Consider the following 23500-nt stretch of genomic DNA (forward strand, 5'->3'; position numbering starts at 1 on the left):
GGCGAGAGTTTAAGCAAAATAGTATTTAAATTTATTAAAAACTAGAGTTTTACCATAATGTTCTAATATTTTTTAAAAGCTAAAAGAAATATCGAAATTTTCATAAATTAACTTTACTTTTAACGTTACACTTGAGTTTAACTAAACCAGGTTTGGCAGATTTTAAGCAAAATTTTCAATAAATGTATTAAAAATTAAAATAAAAAATGTTGGCATAAAGTTTAAAATAAAGTTAACAAATTTCTATGGAATATTTTTTTTTGTTATTATCTCCTAATTTTTTCTTAGTCTATACCGATAAACTTTACTTTAAGTCTTAAACTCGAGTTTATCTAATCCTGGTTTTCGAGAGTTTAAGTTAAATTTTAATGAAATTTATAAGATTTTTATTTACATTTCGAACGCAGTAGTTATTTTAATACAACTTTCCTTATTCCATTTCGCACAAGTGTTTAATGGTCACCCTCACCCTCTAATGGTCAACTGCAGCCTAGATTTTGTATCTCTAGGTGCATGTGTATATGATTGGTGTTGTAAACTGTAAACTGTGTGTGTAAATAAAACAGCATGTTTGCTTATTTGCTTGCCTTTGTAACACATGCAAAAAGAAAGAAAAAATCAATGTTTTTTTTTGGGGTTTTTTATGGTTACAATTTCAGTGTTTGAGGGATCAGTTTACTGTGCTGCTATAACAAAACAACTGTAAATGCGACTATTAATGCAGCAGAAACATACTACTTTTTACAACTTCCGTTTCACATGATACCAAATGATGTTGAGCTATGTTTTTTTTTTTTGTTTGGTTATGTGAAAGTAGCAGTAGTGTCAGTAGATGATGTTGCTAATGTTGCTGTTGTGTTCTACACTTGTGTTGTTGACATTGGTATTATCAAGTCAAGCTGCAAAAAAAAAACATGTAGATGTTAAGAAGTTTTAAAATCCCAAACAAATCAAACATCACATAGTTGTTTGCAATGCAAAATTATGTAGTTTAAGGGAAAAATGTGAGAGCGAGAGGGAAAGGTTTAAGTTAATGATGGTTAGCATTAGCTATAAGTATAATGCAACTTTTGTTGCAAACATAACCCAATCATGTGTATGTCATTTGCTGGCTATTGATGTGTTTAAGCTAAAAAAAAACAGTTCTGTATTAGAGCCTACCAACCATTGTGGCTAATTTTTGGGTTTAAGTCTATTCGAAACATGTCCTTTTGTAACCTTATGTTTTTGAGTTAGTTGTTGCTGAAATTGAGTCGGTCAAAGCCACAAAAACATAATATAGTTTTGTATTTCTGTTTTAAAACCAATGATAAACAATGCAATACGAGAGTGATGGTGTTTAGTCTTTATGCTAATGATGTTTTAAAATCTAGAAAAACATTGGCTTGGTAATAATTTGTCAGCCTTATGGTTTTGCTGTTTTAAATATTTTGGCTGGCCAACAAAACAGTTTTTGTGAATGGTGCCACAAAAACCATAGTTGTCATAGTCTTTGTCAAACCACAATATTTTGCAAATGTTTTCACAGTTCTCTAACAATATATGGTGGTGTGTTTTTGGTTATTTGTCTGCTTTCTCCCAGCTACATACTTTTGCCTATAATATTTTTAGCATTTTCAGAGAGTTTGGTTTTGGATGGAGGGAATGAATTGCAGTTTTAAATCAATAAATGCAAATTTTGTGAAAAAACAAAAACGAAAAATACTCACACTTGGCCGTATAAGTGATATCAATTTAATTAATTGCCTGTTACTCATACGCATATGGAGACAGAAATCTATATTGATGTATTTTCAGCTTTGATATGACAAATTCTTAAATAAACCTTAAATAAAAAACGGAATTTATATGAAATTTCAATGGATGTTTAAGTTTTTATAAAATTCAAAAGGAAAGGAATTCGAATTTATACTCTTTTCGCCAGTTTGTATGGGAAATCAAGAAATAAATATATTTTCAATTTTATAAAAAACTTGCAGTAAATCTTATTTTACCTTTAAATTCTGTATGATATTCTTTTGATACACAAATAAATGTTCATAGAAAGTCTTTACAAATTTTCTTAAGAAGTGTTTTAATTTTCAAAGATTTCTTTAATAAGATTTGTCTAACACTGCCACTTTTTTACCTTCTATCATTTAATAGTCCATTTTAAAATTTGTCTTGTGTTTATTTTATAAATCATTGCCTATTTAGGTATTTATGATTTACTATAAAACAATTTCTCTGCTCAAGGACTTATTGTCCTTTTTTTTCTCCATTAAATTCAATTGCAGAAATTTTTACAAATTTGCTCCCATTTGCAATATTTATGCTTAAATTCAATAGCAAAATAAAATATTTTGCTAAACATTCAATGCAGCATCAGCTGCATAATATTATTTTTCAATTTATATGTCTGTCCGTCCTTATATACGTCCGTCTGTGTGAGTGTGTCTCACTGGCTTTTATGATTGAATACAATTTTGCAGCAAATTTATCAAATATTTTGAAAATAGATGATGATGTTGACGATGATACATAAATATAAACAGTTGTGTTAGAGAGTACAAAAAAAAAATAGGAAATATGATTTTCCTTTCAAATAAACAGATAGAATTTCAACAACATTATGTGGGGAGTTATCTGGAAAAAAACTATGTATTTGAATCTACTACAGTATTATGAAAAAAAGCAAGTAACAGTGGCCGATAATACACTAATGGAAGGCAATTAAAAGGGAATATTTTTTAAAAAATTTTATAAATTATTCCTGTAACTTGTAAAAGCTTCTGGATCTCTAGAAAATGATTCAGAAGGTTTTTTGTTAAATTGAATATCTATATATATAAAAATGAAATGGTCCATGTATGTAATGGCATCACGTGAAAACGGCTGGAGCGATTTGGCTGATTTTTTTTTCGATTCGAAATTTTCAGGAGATGGTTTATAAAGAAAAAAAGTTAAAAAATTCGCGGTAAAACTCCGAAATTTTGTTTTCAATCCAGTCATTTGTAATAAAAAAGCTCCCTAAAGTATGCAGTACAAATTTAGATATTTTATTTGCAAAGAAATAAGAACTGGCAGGTGTATGTGGGTTGGAGAAACTTGACGAACTGAGATTAGTAAATGTTACCGGGCGAAGCCGGGTCGTTCAATTAGTATAAAATATATTACAATCTTTTGAGCCACTTCAAAATTTTGTATGACCACAAAGGACCTGTGTAATAAGTTTTAACAAATTTTGAACTGGCTGGTCAAAAATTTTAGTCCCCCCTTATATAAAGAAAACATTTTTGAAAAATTTTTTTTTTCTTTTCCATCCCACTGTACAAATTGAGTAATGTGTGTGTTAGTATTGCTACTTGTTGTTAGTTACCTTAAATTCTCATGCACACTCGTATACACATCATCAGAGATAAATACTGGCTGGCATACACATCATGCACTCATAAATTTGCATGCAAATGCATGCTATATTGTATACTGCCATACATTTGAAATATAATTGTGGTATTGTATGCCTTTGCTCTGTTGTTTTTGTTATGCCACTCAATGCAACAAAACAGTACAATTCAATTGCATGCAACTCAATTTTACCAAAATTATTTTTGAATATAAACTAATACCCACAAACACACACACAACACATGATGCATACGATGCTTATCAAACCGTATTGACATGAACATACAATGTTGCTACAACAAGTACTCCCAATACACACATAAAACTAACTGTACTCACTCGTACTCATGCCGCACTCTTTCACTCTTGGTTTTACTGTGTGTATATGTGTGGTTGGTTAGTAGAGTCATTATTATTTTTTTTTTTTGTAGCATACATTTGTGTGTTCAATAGTAATTTGTCTGTCTACTGTTTTCGGCTAAACAAAATTCCTTTATTTACTATATGTATGTGGCTTCAGTTTTGTGTCTGGATAATTTCCTCATCATATTTTATTTTATGAATGTGTGTTTTGTGTCTGATTGTTTTTAGTCAAATTAAATCATTTCCTTGTGGATTATAAACTTTGCCATCTGTTTACCCTTTTAGGTTATTTTTTTTTTGCATTACTTTGACCAAAAACCAATTGTTAACTGTTGCCATTTTGTCAATAACAATTATTTAAGATTTTAATTTATTGCATTTGTACAAATATGTTATTAATTAAATATGCATTAAATTTTTTTGTTTCGAGATTTTTTTTACAAACGAAATTTATATTTGTTTAGTTTTGTAAATTATTAATTTATGTGTATTATTATGTTTGGCTTCTTTTTGGAAAAATTACTTAATAATTTATTATCAATAAACTTTAATACCTTTTGCAGATTATAATGGTGATAATAAAATATTAAATAATAAAGATATTTGCTGTGAGATTTACAATATATTGTAGTTTTCAATTTAACTAATACATTTTTATGTATTTGGTTTTAGAAATGTTGCAATGATTAATTTTGTTGCATACAGTTTGGCGCAAAAGAAAAGTTTGAAATATGTTTCTATATCAAGCTAAATTTGATATACACACAGCTTCAAAAATTCGTAAGCACCAGAAATTATTTGATTTTTTTAAGCTAAAATCTATTCATCGAATAAAATTTAAAAGTTTCGGTTTGTTGGAGATGGGGCTTAAAAAAAATATTTAAAAAAATCACTGGTGTTTACTCACTTTTGAGGCTGTGTGTATATCTGGGACATACGAGATAAAAATCAGTTTCAAAATTACTAATCGAAAAAAGCCCTTTTCCTCTTTCGGATTAAGGTTAAACAAAACCTTTTTCTATCAAATTGTATACATTTTATAGGTTTTTTGCGTTTTTCATTGTGTTATTTGCTGCCTTTATTTTGTTCTTCACTGTTTGTGCAATTACTTATGTTACATAAAATACCTTGATTACTTGAGGATTATTTGTATTATATGCTTTATTTACTTATTTGTTCTTTATGAATTTAAATTTATGCATAAATTGTTAAGTTAAGTATAAATGAAACAGTGAAATCTCAATAACACCACAAACAAAGTAAATCAAATAAGTCTTTAAGGCCTAGATAATCAGTGTAAGAACAACTTGGTTTTGTTTGATGAAAATATAAAAAGGAACCCGAGAAAACTACTGGTTACTCCGATCAAGGAAAAATACTAGATGAAACTTTACCCCGAAATGTCCTTAAGCTTTTACCATTCAAGATTCTGAATTTCATTTGAGAACTCATAATTTTATAGTGCACTGATAGCACTGATCCTAAGAACTTTTTGGTATAATCTTTGCTCCTTTGTGTTAGTGTAAATCATGCTCACGTCCAAAATATAATAAATAAATTAATGAGAATTATTTAAAATGTTTATCAATGTCTTAGGCAGTTTGGTATTGAAAACCAGTAATAACGATTCAATAGAATAAAAGTTAGGAACCAACATGTAAAACAGCTTCGAAAAATTTAATTATTAAAGCGAAGGAAATTTTCAATATTACTTTGCTTAGCTTGTCGTTGTAATGTATGCAGCGATGAATGCATTTCTGGCTATTGTAGTTTTCATTGCATACTTTAAGGTGTTTATTTCTCTTCCTAAGAGGTTCTACTGTTGGCCAAAGTTTATTCAATGTAAAAACTTGCCATATGTTTAATTTACATAATGCTATTTTCCTTTTCTATCATCATTATTATTTATTATTCCTTTTTTGTATAGGTATATTGTTATTGGCTTTTTTTGTATCAAAATACTTACAAAACTGTCTTTAATTCTCACACCATTTGTTATATTTCCCTTTAATGTATGTGTATAAATGTCTTTCAGCATTACATATATACATAGATTTTATTATAATTTATTCTGTTTTATTATTGTTATTTGATTATTAATATTTATGGCATTTACTTAAATGTTTTTAATATTATTCATAACAATTACATACGTATTCATAATTATATGCAAGTACTCATATAAATATTTATGTTTGTCTATGTATATGTTAATTAATTATTTAATTGTTTCACTTATCACTTAATTAATATGGGATTTATGCATACATTATGGTTAAAAAAAATGTTGGAATATGCTTTTATACACACATATAGGCAGTTTTTTTATTTTTTATTTATGTGATATATTCAGTTGGCTCACGATTGTTTTTATTATACTCTACCCTTTATGATTTAGCAAAGACTTACAAATATTTTTGAAATATTTGTTTATTATAAAATTATTAAAATTTCAATATTTATCATAAATGCTAGCTGATGTCTATGCTTTATTGCATTAACTCTTTCTATAACACCTAATTCTAATAAAAATTACTGTCTTTTACTTTATTTCGTTACCTTTCTAACCCACTGTGATTGTGTTTTGCTCTAAAATTTAATCATTCGTAACAGAGTGTCTTAAAATATTTATGAGTTTTTAATTAACTCTAAATAACTGGAGGCCATATTTAATTATTTATTATTTTTTTATTTTATCAACAAAACAATTTTATATCAAATTTAATTTACATTTTATACAAAAATATTTATGCGTTTATTAATTTGTATAATGAATTTATTGAAACATTTCTTTTTTTTATAATTAAAAACTGATTGTAAAGGAATATATTTGGAAATAATGTATAAAATTCGTAAAAAGGTTAAGGAATATTATTCAAATTTTTTAAATGAAAAAGGAGAATTGACATTTATACCCTTTAAATTAAATAAAAATTAATTTTGTTAAAAAAATCAATCAATCGATTGATTTATTTTGATTTATAATTATTTTTCTACTACACCGATTTTACTGATTTTCAATACCCATATTCCTAACACTATAATAAACATTTTGGGGTATTTTTATTAAATTCGGTTTTGTATTTTAGACGTGAACGTGTTTTACACACACAGTTTGATGGAAATAACTCAATTGACTTAAAAATTCAAAAAATTAGTTTCAGCAAATACAGGAAATTACAAGCTACCTAAATTGTTCTGCAAAAAAAATTAATCACAAAGCAATGATTAAATATGCCAATAAAACTAAGAAGCAAATAAAGCCATTATTTGAACACGACAATGTCATTTGAAGCGACTAGTTTCCATTTGAGCTTTAAAATGGGAACTAGTGTTTTTAATTTCCCGACCTCTTTTGATTTCCGGGAACCCGGCATTCCCAACAATACTGTAAATTAGAAATATTATGGCAATATTTCATACAAAAACTTAGTGTTATAATCAATATATATCAGAGCTTCGTATTATTTAATTCAATTTGAGCTCAATTCACTAAAATCTTAATCCGTAATTAAAAAATGTCAGCCTTTCATTCCATAAATCCATTCACAATATGTATATAATTCACTAGCTTCATTCAAAAGCTTAATTTAATTTTGAAGTTAACTGACAGAATTTATTCAAATTTTTAATGATAAAATTTTTGTTGATAATTCCCGGGAATCCCGACTAAAAATCCGGGGAATCGGGTAGTGAAAAATTCCAGAGAAATTTGTCCCGGGAATATCCGGGATAACAACCCTAATGGGGACTTAAATAGGTCATTATTTTGTTATTTTAAAACTACCTCTAAGTAATGCAAGATTATCTGCATTACTTAGAAGTAGTTTTGTATTGTTTTAGTTAAGTTTAGTATTTTTTTTATCTGGGTACTTATAAATTTGGTTAAAATTCAGTTAATTTTTGATGTCTCTCTTTTAATATATATTATAATATTAAACTAATACATAATTGCTTTTTTCTCTTTTCAGGTGAGTCCTCACGAATATTATCACATAAAAATGCCGCAAAAATTTGTAAGTTGTTTTTAATTTAATTTTTCATAATTTTTTTATTAATTTAAATTAAACAAAATAGTTTATATTATTACAACAATTCCATTAAAATTACAATTTCATAATTCAATGCATACTTGTGAAAGTAAAAGAAATTTAAATCCTTGTTATATAAAATACTTATTTAACAAACTGGTTACCATTACTCCGAGAATATGAATTAAAATATTCTATAAAAGCTACAAGCACTCGTAATATTATTCAAATATTCCTCTTAATACATAGTATAATAGAAACCTCCTGCTGTTTTTATTAGACAACACAAAAATGATTATCAATTACTTGTAAATTTGTTGAAAATAGACAAACGACCCCTTATAAATACATATTTCATTAAGCTAATTTCTTCTGTTACTGGCTTTGTTTTATCTATTTTAATTCAGCATGTTGGTAATGGGGGGCAAAAAGTTACTTATTTTCTTTATTGTAGGGAGATTTTATGCCTATTTAGCAAAGAAAAAATAAGCTTAATTAGCATTTGTAGCCTAAAAATCACTGGGGAGGCTAAACAAAACAAAACTCAACCATTAACTTTTAGATTTAAACAGTCTAAAGAAAGACAACAAGACAATGTGTCATGAAAACCAAAACGCTAATTATGATAATTGTTATTAAAAGGAATTTTTGGCAAAGCACACACACACACTTTAACACAAAAAGGTTAAAACAACAAGAACAGCAACTCTACAATTAGGCTGACTGGCTGTTGCTCTTGCTACCATAACCACCAGGCCTCCTGTACTTAAACAAACTTGCCACTTGTTTGAACTTACTGTACGCATACCTACCACTAAGTTTAACAGCTTGGCTTGCTGCCTCCCTTTGTTGCGTTTGCCTATCTTAGTTAAAATCTCTTTTAATGTGTATTATATTGACTGTATGGCCTTTAAATCGAACGATTTTGTTGTAAAGTCGTTTTTATTACCCCAACATCCCAGCACAATTTTAGTTGTATCGCTGTGTGTATGTGCGTCTGTTTATATTTGTGCTATAATACGAGTCCTTATCTCTATGCTCCTTTGTATGGTCGAGTTTGTGCCTAGAATATTATTCCAACATAAAGAGAGCTTTTACTTCTATTCTTAATATTTCAAGTTTTTTTTTCTTCTGTTATTGTGAAAACTTGTTGAAGTTAGATAAGATGCTTATCATCGGGTTCAGAGAGTATCATCATTATCGTTATTATCATCATGAATGAACCATTATGTCTATTGCAAAAATTTGTTTGTTTGCCTTAATGGTTATTGTTGTGATAAAATACTGTAAATGAAATGAATAAGGTAACAAATTGTTCGTATACCGAGCACCAGTGTGTTAAATTTATAAAAGTTGAAAATATTTTATTGACTTTAGATCGTCCTGATTATTTTGTCCTAGTCCATCTGAGTGTTAGTGTAAAACCCTCTCACGTTCAATATACTAAACCAAAAGTATTGAAATTCATCCAGATTGTTTACCATTGACCTAGGGAGTTTGGTATTGAATATTAACAAAATCGGTTTAGTATAAGAAAAGTTATAAACCAAAATCTGTGACTACCTCGAAAATTAGGATACCGAAAACTAATTTCTACATTGGTGTTGATACTTAGTTTGTTGTTGTAATGTGTGTATAATTTTAATGATTGTTGTAGTTTGAATTGTTGCTGTGTGAATCATCATCAATGTTGACACGATTTAAAATTGTGTAATTCAAGTATGTCTAGAATCTAGATGGATGGTATTTAAGATACAATTATAATATTATTTCTTTTTATTTTAACCTTATTCTTTGCATTCATAGTTCATTCTTTCCAAAAATAGAAAAACACTGAGAAAGCTAAAGTACTTTTGTTTATTTTCTTAGACGGTGTGTGTTTGTATAGAATGTGGATGTATTTTTCCTTTAGTATTTATGTAAATTGCTTTCAGATCAATCTGTTGTGTCTAATTAAAGCCCCCTGCCACACATTTTTATTTGGCAAAATAATCACTACCTCCTATTAACAAATAAACCCAAACCCTTAAAATGCTAGAAAAGGGAATAGAATAAAACGAAACTCTTATATCGATGGGGGGAAGTTATCATAACAACGCCAAAGCAGTGCTTAAGGGCTTGTATATGTTGGCCCTATATGAAATTAACTACCAAGTAAAGGATTGTTATTTTTGTTGTTGTTATGTTTAAAATATTTGGGTTTATTTTTCATTTAAACAAAAACAAAAGCCTTAAAAACATTATTTTGCTTTTAAAACACACACACTTTGAAAAGAAATTCAATTGAAATTTTGTATTCCCTGTTCTTTCCTATTTTATTTAGTGTTTAACTGTAGTTAAATTTGTATTAGGCAGAGGTATTTTTTGCCTTTGGTTGTTATGTTATAACATATTTCCACTCTATTTCCGGTTGGGGCAAAGGTAATGAAACAATTCCAATAATAACAGTAACAATAAAACAAACTTGTATAAACTTGAAAAGTTTGTTTCCTTTACAGTGACCTATTTTGTTTCTTTAAATGCGTTGTTTGATTTGAATGGTACCACAATATTGTATAATAACTTTTAATTTATTTCAAGTTAGATAAAGATTTTTGAATTGACTTTTGTGTTTAAGACAGGTACCCAGCTGTAACTTCTTTTTTTACTCATTATTTTGAACTGGTGACTGAATTGATACGCCTAGCTATAATTCAATCACGAAATACTTTAAATTATTGATATCTGTATTTAAAAGTCATTACAAAGCTGTTAATTAGTAATTAGATTTCATTGTAAGGCCTTTTACATACACCACCTAAAAGTAGGCAAGGTTTTCATGATTGAATTAAATTATTCGTTAATAGGGGACGAATTTGTATTTATACATAAAATTGTGCACCTAAAAATGCATTATTAAAGAATGAAAACCAATAAACAGAACGAGTATATTCTTTCGATTTAGTAACTAAATTTCTCAATAAATCTCTTGTCTGTTTTTAGGCTCATAATTTTTTATTTATAAATCTAAACCATTTCTTTATATTTATTCAAATTCGATTCATTCAACTGTAATTGTGTGAACTTCTTTTAATTCTACAAAATATTTCATAGAATTAAATTAAATTCATTTAGAGTTTGTACTACAATTCTATACATATTTCCATGTGAATGCAAAATTTATATTGTATACAAAATCTCTTTAACCACCTTCTTTTCTATAAAATTAATGTGACATTTACAAACTTATTGCAATTTCTCTCTTGTGCCACAAACACTTCAAACTATAATTCGTAATTAGAATGAAGCCTGTTTAGCTTTGAATTGCTAGACTGGCAATTGATAAATTCCAAAGAGCAAAACTGCAATAGTTTTACAAGAAATCACAAAATTTTAAGTACAAATCAAAGAGTATGATTTCATTTCAATAAAACAATTTTAATTTAATTAAAAGGTCAAGACAAATAAGGCCAACAGAAAAGCAAAGAGTCTTTTAAACAAAACCTACAAATAGGATACAAAATTCTTATTGATTTTTAAATTCTTCAGTAATTTAGCAATAACTATTTTCCAGCTCACATTAAAATGTATTTATTTATATCAAACAAATTGCAAAGTACTTTTAATCAAATTCATACTTTTATTTTTTTCTCTTTTTTCTAATAAACAATAATGGTCAACAACTTGAAAACGTAAAGAGGAGCAAGACCTAAATAAATGAATAGTAAATGACTGCTCAAGTAGAAAATTTTTCAACACAAATATTACAGGAAAAAAAGAAATGTTTATGCACTTGACAAACAACAAAAATACAACAATGTTTTTTTCCTTTTTTTTTTTTGTTTGAGCAGCAAAAAGAGAAAAAAAATGCTGAAAAGTCCATTGAGAATCAATTGCTGAATTAATTTCAATCTAACCAGAAATATTGTACAAAACTCACCAGCATTAGACTTTCAGCAGTTTGTGTAAGCATGAAATAGAATAATACACAAGGAAAAATATAGAAAAACCCACAGATTACAACTCAAATCCTTAGATTGTGAAATTGTAAATAAATTTTGAGAACAAGACCATAAAAAACAGAAAGAAAAAATAGAGAAAAAAAATTAAAATGAACAGTCCAAAATCGTTAGGGGAATGAACTACAGCAAACATAAATATCAAAAAAATATGCTTGATTTTTACAAAATTTACGAGGAAAACAAAAAAACATAGAAAGAAATGTAAATGCAAAAATAGTTTATTGAATTGTCGTATACTTCAACATTTACAACAAGCTTTTTTTATTCCCAAAAAAAAAAAAAAAAACACAACAAACCCAAATTATTAAAATCACCATAACAAAAATCCTTTAAAAAGACAATAACTGGCAAAAATTCAAGCGGAAACCGGAAGTGTTGCTGAAACACTAACGATGATGAAAACAACAACAACTTAACTGACAGTTATAAACTTACATTCTTACTCACACTTGCATTTACATACAGACAACTCAACCTATTTGGTGATGAATTGTTTTTTTTATCTTTTTTGCTCCCGTTTTTTTTTTTTTTTTGGCTGCCAAACAATAACAACAACATGATGTACAATACAATATGATGAATGTCAGTTCTAAAAATTTATGAATATTGAATAAATTCATGCAGCAGAAAAAAAAAATCAGAAAAGTAAAATTGTTGAAATGTTAGAGTCGGGAAAAAAACATGGGTCAGAATGAAAAAGTCATCACTATGTTGAATGATTTTTCCGTTAACTTAAGTTCTGTTGATGTTTTTGTTATTTAAAGGTTATACATTTTCAATATTTCAAATATATATTAATAGGTAGAAGTGAAAATAAACTTCTCATGGTTAAAATAAACTTCTCATAATTTTAGGATGTTACAAATTGCTTTATAATTAAAAGATTTTTTAATTTGAAAAATGTAAATTCCTACTAAAATTAACTTTTAAAAATGTAGTATAAATAGCTTTTTTAAAAATATTTAAAATAGTTAAATTTATTAAATTCGATGTATTTGTGGTTTTTTAAATAATATAAAAACGTTTATTTAAAATTTAAAAAATATATAGTTTTCTACTAGTTTTTTTAAAATTACATAGATTTTTAAATTTAATTTTCTAATTTATAATAACTTTTAATTTATTTCAAGTTAGATATTTTGGAACTGACTTTTGTGTTTAAGACAGGTACCCAGCTATAACTCTTCGTTTTTTAGACTCATTATTTTAAACTGGTGACTGAACTGATACACCCGTCTATAATTCAATCACGAAATACTTTAAGGTATTCAAATCTGTATATAAAAGTCAAAAGCTGTGAATTAGTAATTCACCTAAAAGTATGCAAGGTTTTCATGATTTAATTAAATTAGTCATGGGTCATATTTCAGTTATTAAAGGATGAAAACCAATAAACAGAACGATTATTGATATATTTTGCTTTTATTGTCTTTCGATTTAGTAACGACTTTGTTCAATAAATCTCTTACCAGTTTTTAGGCGCATAAGTTTTTATTTATAAATCTAAACAATTTCCTTGTATTTTTTTTTCAATATTCAGATTCGACTCATTCAATTGTAATTGTGTTAAAATTACTCCATTTTTCAAATACGCAAAACCATGTAGGGTTTCAAATATAAATTTTAGAAATAGTTGTGGTAATACTACTTTTTTCGAATTTCTCAAAATGGTATTTTTTTTGTAAATTCATCGTAATTTTTGTTTTTTTAAGTAATGCTAAACTTTGATTTAAAAGTATGTCGTAAATAATATTTTTATTATCTTAAAACAAGCCTTAAACTATATTTTAAATATATTTAGTAATATATTTACTACTATTTGTATACCCTTAACCTTCGTGAGAAGGGTATATATAAGTTTGTCATTCCGTTTGTAATTTCTACATTTTTCATTTCCGACCCTATAAAGTATATATATTCTGGATCCTTATAGATAGCGGAGTCGATTAAGCCATGTCCGTCCGTCTGTTGAAATCAATTTTCTGAAGACCCCAGATATCTTCGGGATCCAAATCTTCAATAATTCTGCCAGACATGCTTTCGAGAATTTTGCTATTTAAAATCAGCAAAATCGGTCCACAAATGGCTGAGATATGAGGAAAAAACCAAGACAACCTCGATTTTTGACCAATTATAGAAAATATGGATATCTAATGATAGATATTTCAAAGAGATTTGCAACGACGTATATAAGACCATAGTAAGATGGACCTACAATGGGTCAAAATCGGAAAAAAAAATTTTAACCCGAATTTTTTTTTTCACAAAAAAAAATTTAAAAAACAGAAAAAATTTTAAAATTTAAAAAAAAAAATTTAAAATTTAAAAAAAAAAAACTAAAATTAAAATAACAATCGAAAAAATTTTTTTCCAAAAAATCAAAAAAACAACTGGAAAAAAAAATAAATTTTGTTTACCTAAAAATATTTAAAATTTTGAAGTATAATTTGGTGAAGGGTATATAAGATTCGGCACAGCCGAATATAGCACTCTTACTTGTTTAAATACTAGTTGAAATTCTAAAATATTACATTTCTTTAAATTCTAATTCTTTTAATTATTTTTTTTGTGGCTATAAATAATACATTAAAAATTTCTAGTAGTAGAAATACTACTTTTTAAATTTTTTTTTTATTAGTACATTTTTTACAAGTCTTCCTAGTTTTTGTTAGAATTTGTATAACAGTTTTTTAATTAATTTTCACAAAAGTAGTATAAATACTACTTTTTCTAAAAAGCTTAAAAATTTAGGCCCTAATTTTGTAAATCACGTCACCAAAGTGATATTTATATGGAAAGCAAAAACAAAATTTCAAAAATTTCAAAAATTTGTTTTTGTTTGTGACGTGATTTACAAAATTAGGGCCTTAATTTTTAAGAAATTATATTTACTTTTTGTTGCCATAAGAACCGCAATAGGCTTTGACTTGTGTTTCCAAAATCGTAGTAGAAATACTACTTTGTTTAAACTAGAATATTTCATTAAAGTCTACCACTTTTATAAGGTAAACTTTTAAAAATATTTTCATTTAAAAGCCCTCTTACAAAGACTTTTATTAAAACTATATTCTATTTGTTAAAATACCAATACACACAGATTTAAAATAATCATGATATCAGTATATAAAAGAACTACAAACCTAAACAAGTTTAGTTTTTTTCACCAGCTAAGCATTTGCCATTGTAGGCATTAATAATAGGAAAAAACCATATTTATACCCTTTTACAATATTAGATTTAACATGTATTTAAAGATAGAAAACCCAGTCATACATTTTTACACACAATCATATGTTTTTGACTGCAATACACATGCATTTGTTCCATATATTTTTTTTTTATATCAACAACAAAACTTATGAATCCCTGTATATGTGTCATACATACACAAGTATTATTATTTTTTTTTTTAAAAAAAGCGCAATAGAAAAACCATTTTCAATAAATTTATCTCCTGTTTTATGAAAAACTGAAGACAAACAAAAAAAAAAAAGAAAATAATGTGTGTGTATGTGTGTTATTTAAACCGGCTGCTGATAACTGACGTTACTTACACAAATACAATATGAACAAGAGAGAAAATTTACTGATTGTGTGTGTGTATGTTGGTTGTATAAAATTATTTACTGGACCATTTTTGCTTTAGTTATTGCAGATAAGAAACTTTATTTTATATTATTTTTTTTCTATATTTTAATAAAACTAGGAAATATTTTTTCTTCATGATTATTTCAATTGAGAACCATTGATTTTCAGAGCAACAAAATTGATTTAGTAGAGTCCTTTTTTATAAATACATTTACGTTTTTATTAAATACAGAGTTAAGAAAATATATCTTTTAAATGTTAAAGGTAAATAGAATATTTTAAAGCTCTTACGAAGAATAAAAGTCAATAAGATTAAAAAGTGTAATCTTTCAATTTATATATTAAAAATAGTAGAAGAACATATAAAAAATACTCCCTTTTTTAAAATGAGTAAAATAATACATTTCATAAAATTCTTCTAACTTTTTGATGTTCTAATTAATAACACAGTCATTTATTTAAATTTTGAAAATAGTAGTAGAAACTGTACCTTTTTAAAAATATAGAATATAGTATCACCAATCTGCTTATATTTTTATATATTAATTAATAAAACAGACTTTAATTTGAGCTTTAAAAATAGTAGTAGAAAAACTACTATTTAAACACCACTTGTTTATATATTTTTTAATATTTTACTAAACAAAACAGCATTAAAAAGATATTAAAATAGTTGTAGACTTTAAATAATTTGAAAAAAAATATGTACTACTTTTTAAAAAGTTTTCATATTATACATTTTGATGTCACCACTAACGGGTGAAAACGGGTCGACCGATTTCAACCAAAATTTCAGGGTACGTTGGGAATGGTCTGTAGATGGTTTGAGTGAATTTTGCATAGTGGTTCCGGAGATATGGCTGGACCAGGTTTTTGATTTTCGGTCTGTGGGCGGAGGGGTGTTGTAAAATCAGAATTATTGTAAGTGCCAGCAACGCGGACCAGGTTCAGCTAGTAATTTTATAAAATCCTAACTATTTTTAAAAACTACAAATAATAAAACAAACTTTTAATTAAATTTAAAAAATAGTAGTAGAAAACTACTTTCAGAAATATTACATTTTAGCAAATTCGACTGATTTATTGATATTTAAACCAATTGCATGTAGTATAAATGCTACTTTTTTATAATATAAAAAAAATCGATTTCGCAAATACTACATATTTTAAAATTTATTTCAAATTTAAAAAATAGTAGCAAAAATACTACTTTTTAAAGTATTTAAAAATTAATAAATATCCACATGTTATTATATTTATAGCTTTAATTTAAATTCCGAAAAATTTTAGTAAAAAATACTACATTTTTATTAAAGCAAAATAGTAGTAAAAAAGCTGAATTAAAATTTTATTAATTTAAATCATTTAACAATATAGCAATTTTTAAAAATAAAAGTAGAAATACTACTTTTTGAAATATGTGTATTAAAAATACTTTAGTTTTAATTAATAGCAGAATTAATAATACTTTTTCAATTAAATTCTCTTGTAATCGATATTATCTCTAACCTTTTAACAAAAATTATTTTAAATACAATTCTCCAGCAAAACAAATACTTTTTGCTGGCAACAATTGTATGCAAAATATCAACCATTATAAGCATTATATTACTAACTTATTTCTACCATTATTTGTTTTTTCTCTATGCTATTTCTTGTTTTATTTATTCCTTTATTTTTAATAAAAACAAATACGAATGAATGAATAAATATGAATGCAATATCATCAAGAACAATAAACCGAGTAATAGTTGAAATAAAAAGTTTAATGAATTAAAAGAAAGAGAGAGAGAGAAAAAAACAAGTACCTGAATACATTTGTAATGGCAATAACACAATGCCAGGGCAGCCATGTAAACTAGAGTTTAGTTTAGATTTTCTAGTAAAAATAAATGGTTTGTATACAATTACAATGACTAACACAGCTCAGCTAGCACAGTTTAAATATAAACTTTCAACAGGTTTTAAGTTGCATATAGATGATGGTTGTAGACTAAGAAAAAAAGAAAGCTAGTTGTTTTTTTAAACATAAAGTTGTCTGTACTGTACATACAATGATGACTTCCAGACTAATGTTTTAAATGCAAGAATTTTTATTTACTGTTTTTTTCTATCATGTTGTGAAAAATTTTATTAAAATAAATTTAGTTTTGGTTTTTTACTTTGACTCTATTTCTCTCAATCATGGCACCTTTACATTGCTAATAAATGAAATTATTTTTTTTTTATTAAAAACTTTAAATTAAAAAATAACATTAATGTTAATTTCTTTAGCTGTGTTTAGCTTTTGTTTTCTCCATCTAACAGCCAACATTCTTTAACAAATTTATATATAGTTTTATTAAAAGAAACAATTTTTCATACACTCTTCTAGAATATTTAGCTCTTGCCACAAATCTACACAAAAACAACCCAACTTGCCACAGAAAAAAGCAAATAAAACTATATCATAGAGCATAAAAGCAAAAAAAAATAAAGGAAACAACAAGAAGCAAAATTAATCTAAAAAGTTTTTAATGCGCTTTTAAATCACGATGATGATGTTGATGTTACTTATTCCAACTCTTTTTCTTAGTTTTTCTTTAACTTAACCACTTAGCCATTTGTATACAACTGCTATATGTAAATGTTTTCTCTCTCTTTCTCTCTGGCTTTGTTTGTATTTGTATTGGTGTGCATTTCCTGTTTGCTTACACATTAAATGTTAAATGTTGATGTTTATACAAGAAATTGTTGCATTTTGTGGGTTTCTCTCTCTATCGTCCTCTGCATATTCCTGTGTATTTAGTTGTGTTTATGATATTGTTGTTATTTTTGCATTCTGCATACAATTAAAATTGCCAAGCTTGTTAACAAATATATAAACAGCTTTTTCTGACTTTATGGTAAGATTTTTTTTAAAGAAAATGTATTTCAATTCAGAAAAATTGTAATAAAACAGTAGTCTCAAAAATTTTAAATTTTTCCTAAAAAAATTCAATTTATTTAAACACTTTTTAGATACAATAAGTTCAAATTATGTATGTTAAAACTAATAAGTATCATAAAATTAACACATACCTTCGATTTCCACAAATTTTTTAATACCCGAGGTTGTTTATATTGGCCTCTTGTAGTGTGAAGTCTTTTGAAATTTTTAAATTCAGCAAGCAATAATCTGAAATCTTGACTCTTACAGTCTTAATATTTTCTTAAGTTTAAAAGTTCTTTACGTAAGAAAATTATCATTTATTACATTTTTATATCTTAACATCAGGGCGTATGATTAATATTTATTAATTTTTTTATTAAATATAAATCATACGACTTAAATGTTTTTACCATTTTGCAAATATATACAACTTTTCATTCTGAAATTTAACATGCCAAATTTGTGTTTGTGCTGTTTTTTTTGCAACCACTGTTCCATGATGCACACTCTGCACAGAGACAGACAGACAGACACCCACTAAATTGTATTTTCTACTTAGCCGTGTAGCAACGTTTCATCTTCTATTTTATCTGATTTTTTTGCTGGAGTTTCTCTTGCCGCATACTGAATAAGTATGCGGCAACTGGCAACATAATAAACGTTCCACGTACTATTAATACTATAAATGAATTTGTAAGCTGCATTTTCTGCATGGTTGTTTTGAGACCTGTTGCTTCTCTGTGGCACAGACAAGCTGTGTGTGTCTGTGTACAATGTAGTTGAGAGCTGAAGTTTATTTTGTGTGTGCATGTTGTAATTGACGTTAAATTAAGTTTCAAACAAAAAATAAAATAAAAATGAAAAGAAACCCTTGAAAAAATAAATTCGCTTAAATTTTAAACAATTGCAAAAAAGGAATCTGTGGAGACATGAAAAAAAAATAAACAATTTGTGTTATGATAGCTATTTAAATAATTAAGAAATTTTTAAAAGAATTAACATTTTTGTTACAAAAACTAAAGAAATATTAAATCTTAACTAATAGAGGCTGGCAGAAAAATAAATTATATGCGGTATTTAAGTATTTGAAGTTAATTAAATCCTTTATATTCAGCTATATTGAGGTACTGAGTCTAAACTTGAGTCCTAAACTTAACTACAACATTCCCACGAGCATCTGCAACATAAAAATATTGACCCGGAAGCTGCCAAATTTCTAGAACATACGTTTTGTCATCAATTAAGCAGCAGGTATATTTTTTATAAAATTTGACTTCAATTTCCGTTCACTGTCTTTGGCCTCAAAATTTTTAGCAGAGTTGCTGTCAGGACCTTTTTGAGGCTTGTATGTTTTTAAACCTGTATTGTCTGTATTGGTACCAAATAGGTTGAGCACTGAGCTAACCTGCTTTCATACCGGATGTGTTGGGAGCTCTTTTGAAAATGTTTTCTATTTATTGGCTTTAGAAATATCATGTGGACCATTCCTTCTACATGAAACAGGTTTTCTATCAACGGACAAGTTGTCCCAATACTGTTTAATAATATTGGAATCAATTTGACGGCAGTCCTTTGATTGTTTGGCCAATTTTTTGTAGGACCAAGTTGGGGTTTCTTAAAAATATTTAATAATTTTAGTACGCTCTTTTTTCTTTTCACTCATTTTAATCAGATTAACAACAAATGATCCAGGCGGTTTGACATTAAACATAATAACTAACATATTTCAAAGGTAACTTGATCAAACAAAAATATCAAATAATACTTGTGTTAAAAGTTTTAAGGAAAAACGTTTGTTATGGTTTTTTCGATCTCACTCCTTCTTTGATATTTTCTACCAGATATGGTTAAAATTCGTCAACTTTTTGCAAGTAATTCGAAGTTGGATTCCCTTTTCACACATCCCACAGTCTACTTATTATCTCTAGTTACCTCGTTAATCTATGTTATTTATCTGCTTTAAAAATTAACTCAATTTTGAAAATTTTCGAGATTTGCTATGGTAAATGATAATGAATTGCTGCACTGAGAATGTAACATAGGATGTTTCAATAGAAAGCTAACTAAAAAATTAGCTACCAGATTCTCTATATTAAATGAATATCAATAGAAACTATGTTTAAATAATAGAGGTTTTCATAAAAATTTTCTTGGCTAGCTATATTTTAAAGCTTATTTCTAGCTTTCTTTAAAAATGTTGAAAAATATGCTGAATTTTAAAACCTGGCTGTTAAAATTTCGCAGCATAAGTGTAAGAAATTTATGTGGAAAAAACCAAACAACAAAAAATAGCAAACGTTCTTTAAATATTTATAAACACTTTTAGATAGAATGACACACACAAACACACACAACAAGTATCACTTGCATATTTAGTTGCTGACACACTTAAATGCTCGTTAAATACGCTATGATGTGTATTAAAGTGTCTATGTGTGTGTGTTGGCATATGAATATCAATTTTAACACTAACACACATCTGTATGTATGTACTCGTGCAAAACAATGAGAATTTTTATCATAACAATCCACTTGTTATAAGGTTTTTTTTTTGTATTCTTTTCTACTCTGTTTTTTCTTGTAGTATTATATTTATATTTTTATATGCCATACTAAAGTTTATATAGTACATGTCTAAACATGAACAAGCAGCAGCAACAAACAGCATTATCTTGAGATTCTTGTGTTAAAAGTGTTAGAATCCTAAAATACCTTTAAACAAAACATTTACACTGACAAAATTTGTGTCTTTGCTTTTTCGCCAGCTCTAGCAGTTAAAACAGCAAAAAACAAAAAGTAAAAAAAAGCTTTGCATACATTAGGGTGTTAAATGTAAACACCAGCATTTAAACATACATATGCTTAAAATTATACTATGTACTACTTGCTACTACACTCTCTGTCTACAGATAGAACTTTAGTTACGACTGCTTGTACTTTAGCTTGCTTTTAGACACTGACTACCTAAAGCACACATGCAATTAAACGTTAAGCTTTCTGTACATGATATCACTCAAGTCGGCGTGTGAGGGGATTTTTATACTGCCATTCAATAGAATAAGATTAGGTCTTAAAGATTTTAGTACAAAAGAAGAAAAAAATAAATGTCTTAACCAAAACCTCAAATAAGTATTAAATAAAAATTAATATAAAATACAATATTTTTGTTAAAAAAAGGATCTTCATTGCTTTATATACATATTTTGTAGAGTATTTTATGAATTTTTAACCCTTTTTTATAAAACGGACATAATTTCTGCTAGGTTTTTTAATTTTCTTTGAATAACTCTGTTTCCCTATTCATTTTTTGCACAGTTTTAACGAAACATCCTTTCTTGTTTAAACGTTTGTACAGACTTGTATGTGTCATCATTGTCATCATCATCATTGTCGTTGGTATTGTTGTCATCTTTTGTGCTGTTTATGAGTATGAGTTTAAGTGAAAGTATATGTATATGCATGTATATATGTATTTCAAATTCAAAATAACGATACACCACTATACGAGGCTTTTGTGTGTGACAATAAGCAACATCAGCAAGTTTACTTTAATCACACACATACACTCTTCCACACACACACACGTGCTTTAGCAAAAACACAAAAACAAACAGCAACTAACAGATTACTGTTGTTTCTAGCAAGGCTGACTATTTTTTGCCGTTGTTTTTGTTGTTAGAGTATAAATAAAATACTATACTCTACACTCCCATACAAAGTACTTCTACTTAACTGTTCTATGCTGCCTTTTTTGCTCTAAGAGTAAGGGAGTGCGTACTATGGCGGCCCTTATTTTCCACTTTTTCGATTTCCAAGGTTGTTGTTGAAATGCTGAAAATTTGAGCAAAATCGGACAACGTTAAAAAATAATGAAAAAATAAATGTTGAAAAAAAAAATCAATTATAAATAGTTTTTATATTTTATTTACCCATAGATGATTAAATAATAAAATATTAAAAATTGGCTGACATCATAAAAAAAATCGTATAACTTCATTCATATCTCATATGTGACATATGAGCAGGGTGACGAACGCGACATTCGTATGCTTTTGAAGTGAACACAATAAAGAAATCTGAAAATTCCTTTTTCTTATTTACATTTTTCGATGGCATTTATTATTAGTAAAAAATAAAGGTCTTGTCAATTAGTTGTTTTCAAACATTCGTTCGGCTACCTCTAGAAAAATGCAAAAATAAGCGAATTGAAACATAATTTATTGAAGAAATTATTTTTGAAATAAAATGGAATAATGTAGCTATAAATTGAGTGTTGTTTTGTTGATATGTTTGCACTAGATTTTGTTTTACGCAATGATTTTAATTTGATTTGTCACGCGACATTTTCTTTTTAAAAGCAAATAAAAAAAATAGATATACATTCTTATAAACGCTGAATGAGGATTAATTACTGACCAGATTGCTCACAATTTTTTTTCTAATTATTTCTTAAAACTACATTTAGTAAACTCTTTTCTAAAATTAAATTTCAGATTGTTTCTTTATATTGTTAATTTATGATTTTTAATTTTAAATTTAGACCAATAAATGCCAAATAAGGTCCACCCTAATGTAAACGAACTGTTTCTTACGCCTTAAAATTGTTTCTAGATCTGTAGTAAAAGTACAAGCGTAACAAGACTAAATGTTTAAGTAAAACTCAGAACGAGTTAGGGGGTGTGTATGTGTGTTTTTGCTGTAGTTAAAATATATATTAACAATATATAAACAAAACATTTCATTTAAAATGTAAAACAACAAAAGCATTGACAAAAAAAAATTAAAAAGAATTCACAGTTTTGTTTAACTTGTTTATTAACGTTTTACACATTTCTGTTTTCTGTTTCCTTTGCAATTTAAAGACGAGACATTTTAACCATTTAAAGTTTAATGACTTGAATTTCAAATTCATTGTGTCGTCGTCGTTGCTGTTAATTTAATCTAAGTTTCGTTTTTTGTTCTTTTTTTTCTGATATGTTAATTTTTGTTGTTGCGGGAATTACATAGGCGGTTTTTATAAATATGTCAATATTTTGTTAAGTAACAAATTTTTAAGCAACACCAAGTTTTATGTTGGTGATAAATATTAGATGGTGAAATAAATTTGTAGTAAAGTGAAATTGTTTAAATGCCTGATAAGCAGTTAGTTAAATAGGTAAATTGCTGTTGAGAGTTTAAATCGTTTTTGGGTATAATTTATATAAGATTTTGTTATTGAC

General features: G+C 26.9%; 1 protein-coding gene across 10 annotated transcripts in view; it reads left to right on the forward strand.

Annotated features, from left to right (window-relative positions):
* The window catches only part of heph (polypyrimidine tract-binding protein 1 heph), a 381579-nt gene that overhangs the window by 242854 nt on the left and 115225 nt on the right, over positions 1 to 23500 (forward strand). For 6 of the 10 annotated variants that reach the window (XM_065516406.1, XM_065516408.1, XM_065516405.1 and 3 more), the window contains one exon: positions 7722 to 7766. The exons of the other annotated variants lie outside the window; for them this stretch is intronic. In XM_065516406.1, the coding sequence (XP_065372478.1) occupies positions 7722 to 7766 (45 nt within the window). The remainder of the gene's footprint in view (positions 1 to 7721; positions 7767 to 23500) is intronic. 10 annotated transcript variants of the gene reach the window in all.

This window comes from Calliphora vicina, chromosome 1, assembly GCF_958450345.1.
Source record: "Calliphora vicina chromosome 1, idCalVici1.1, whole genome shotgun sequence".
In the NCBI taxonomy this organism is placed as follows: domain Eukaryota; kingdom Metazoa; phylum Arthropoda; class Insecta; order Diptera; family Calliphoridae; genus Calliphora; species Calliphora vicina.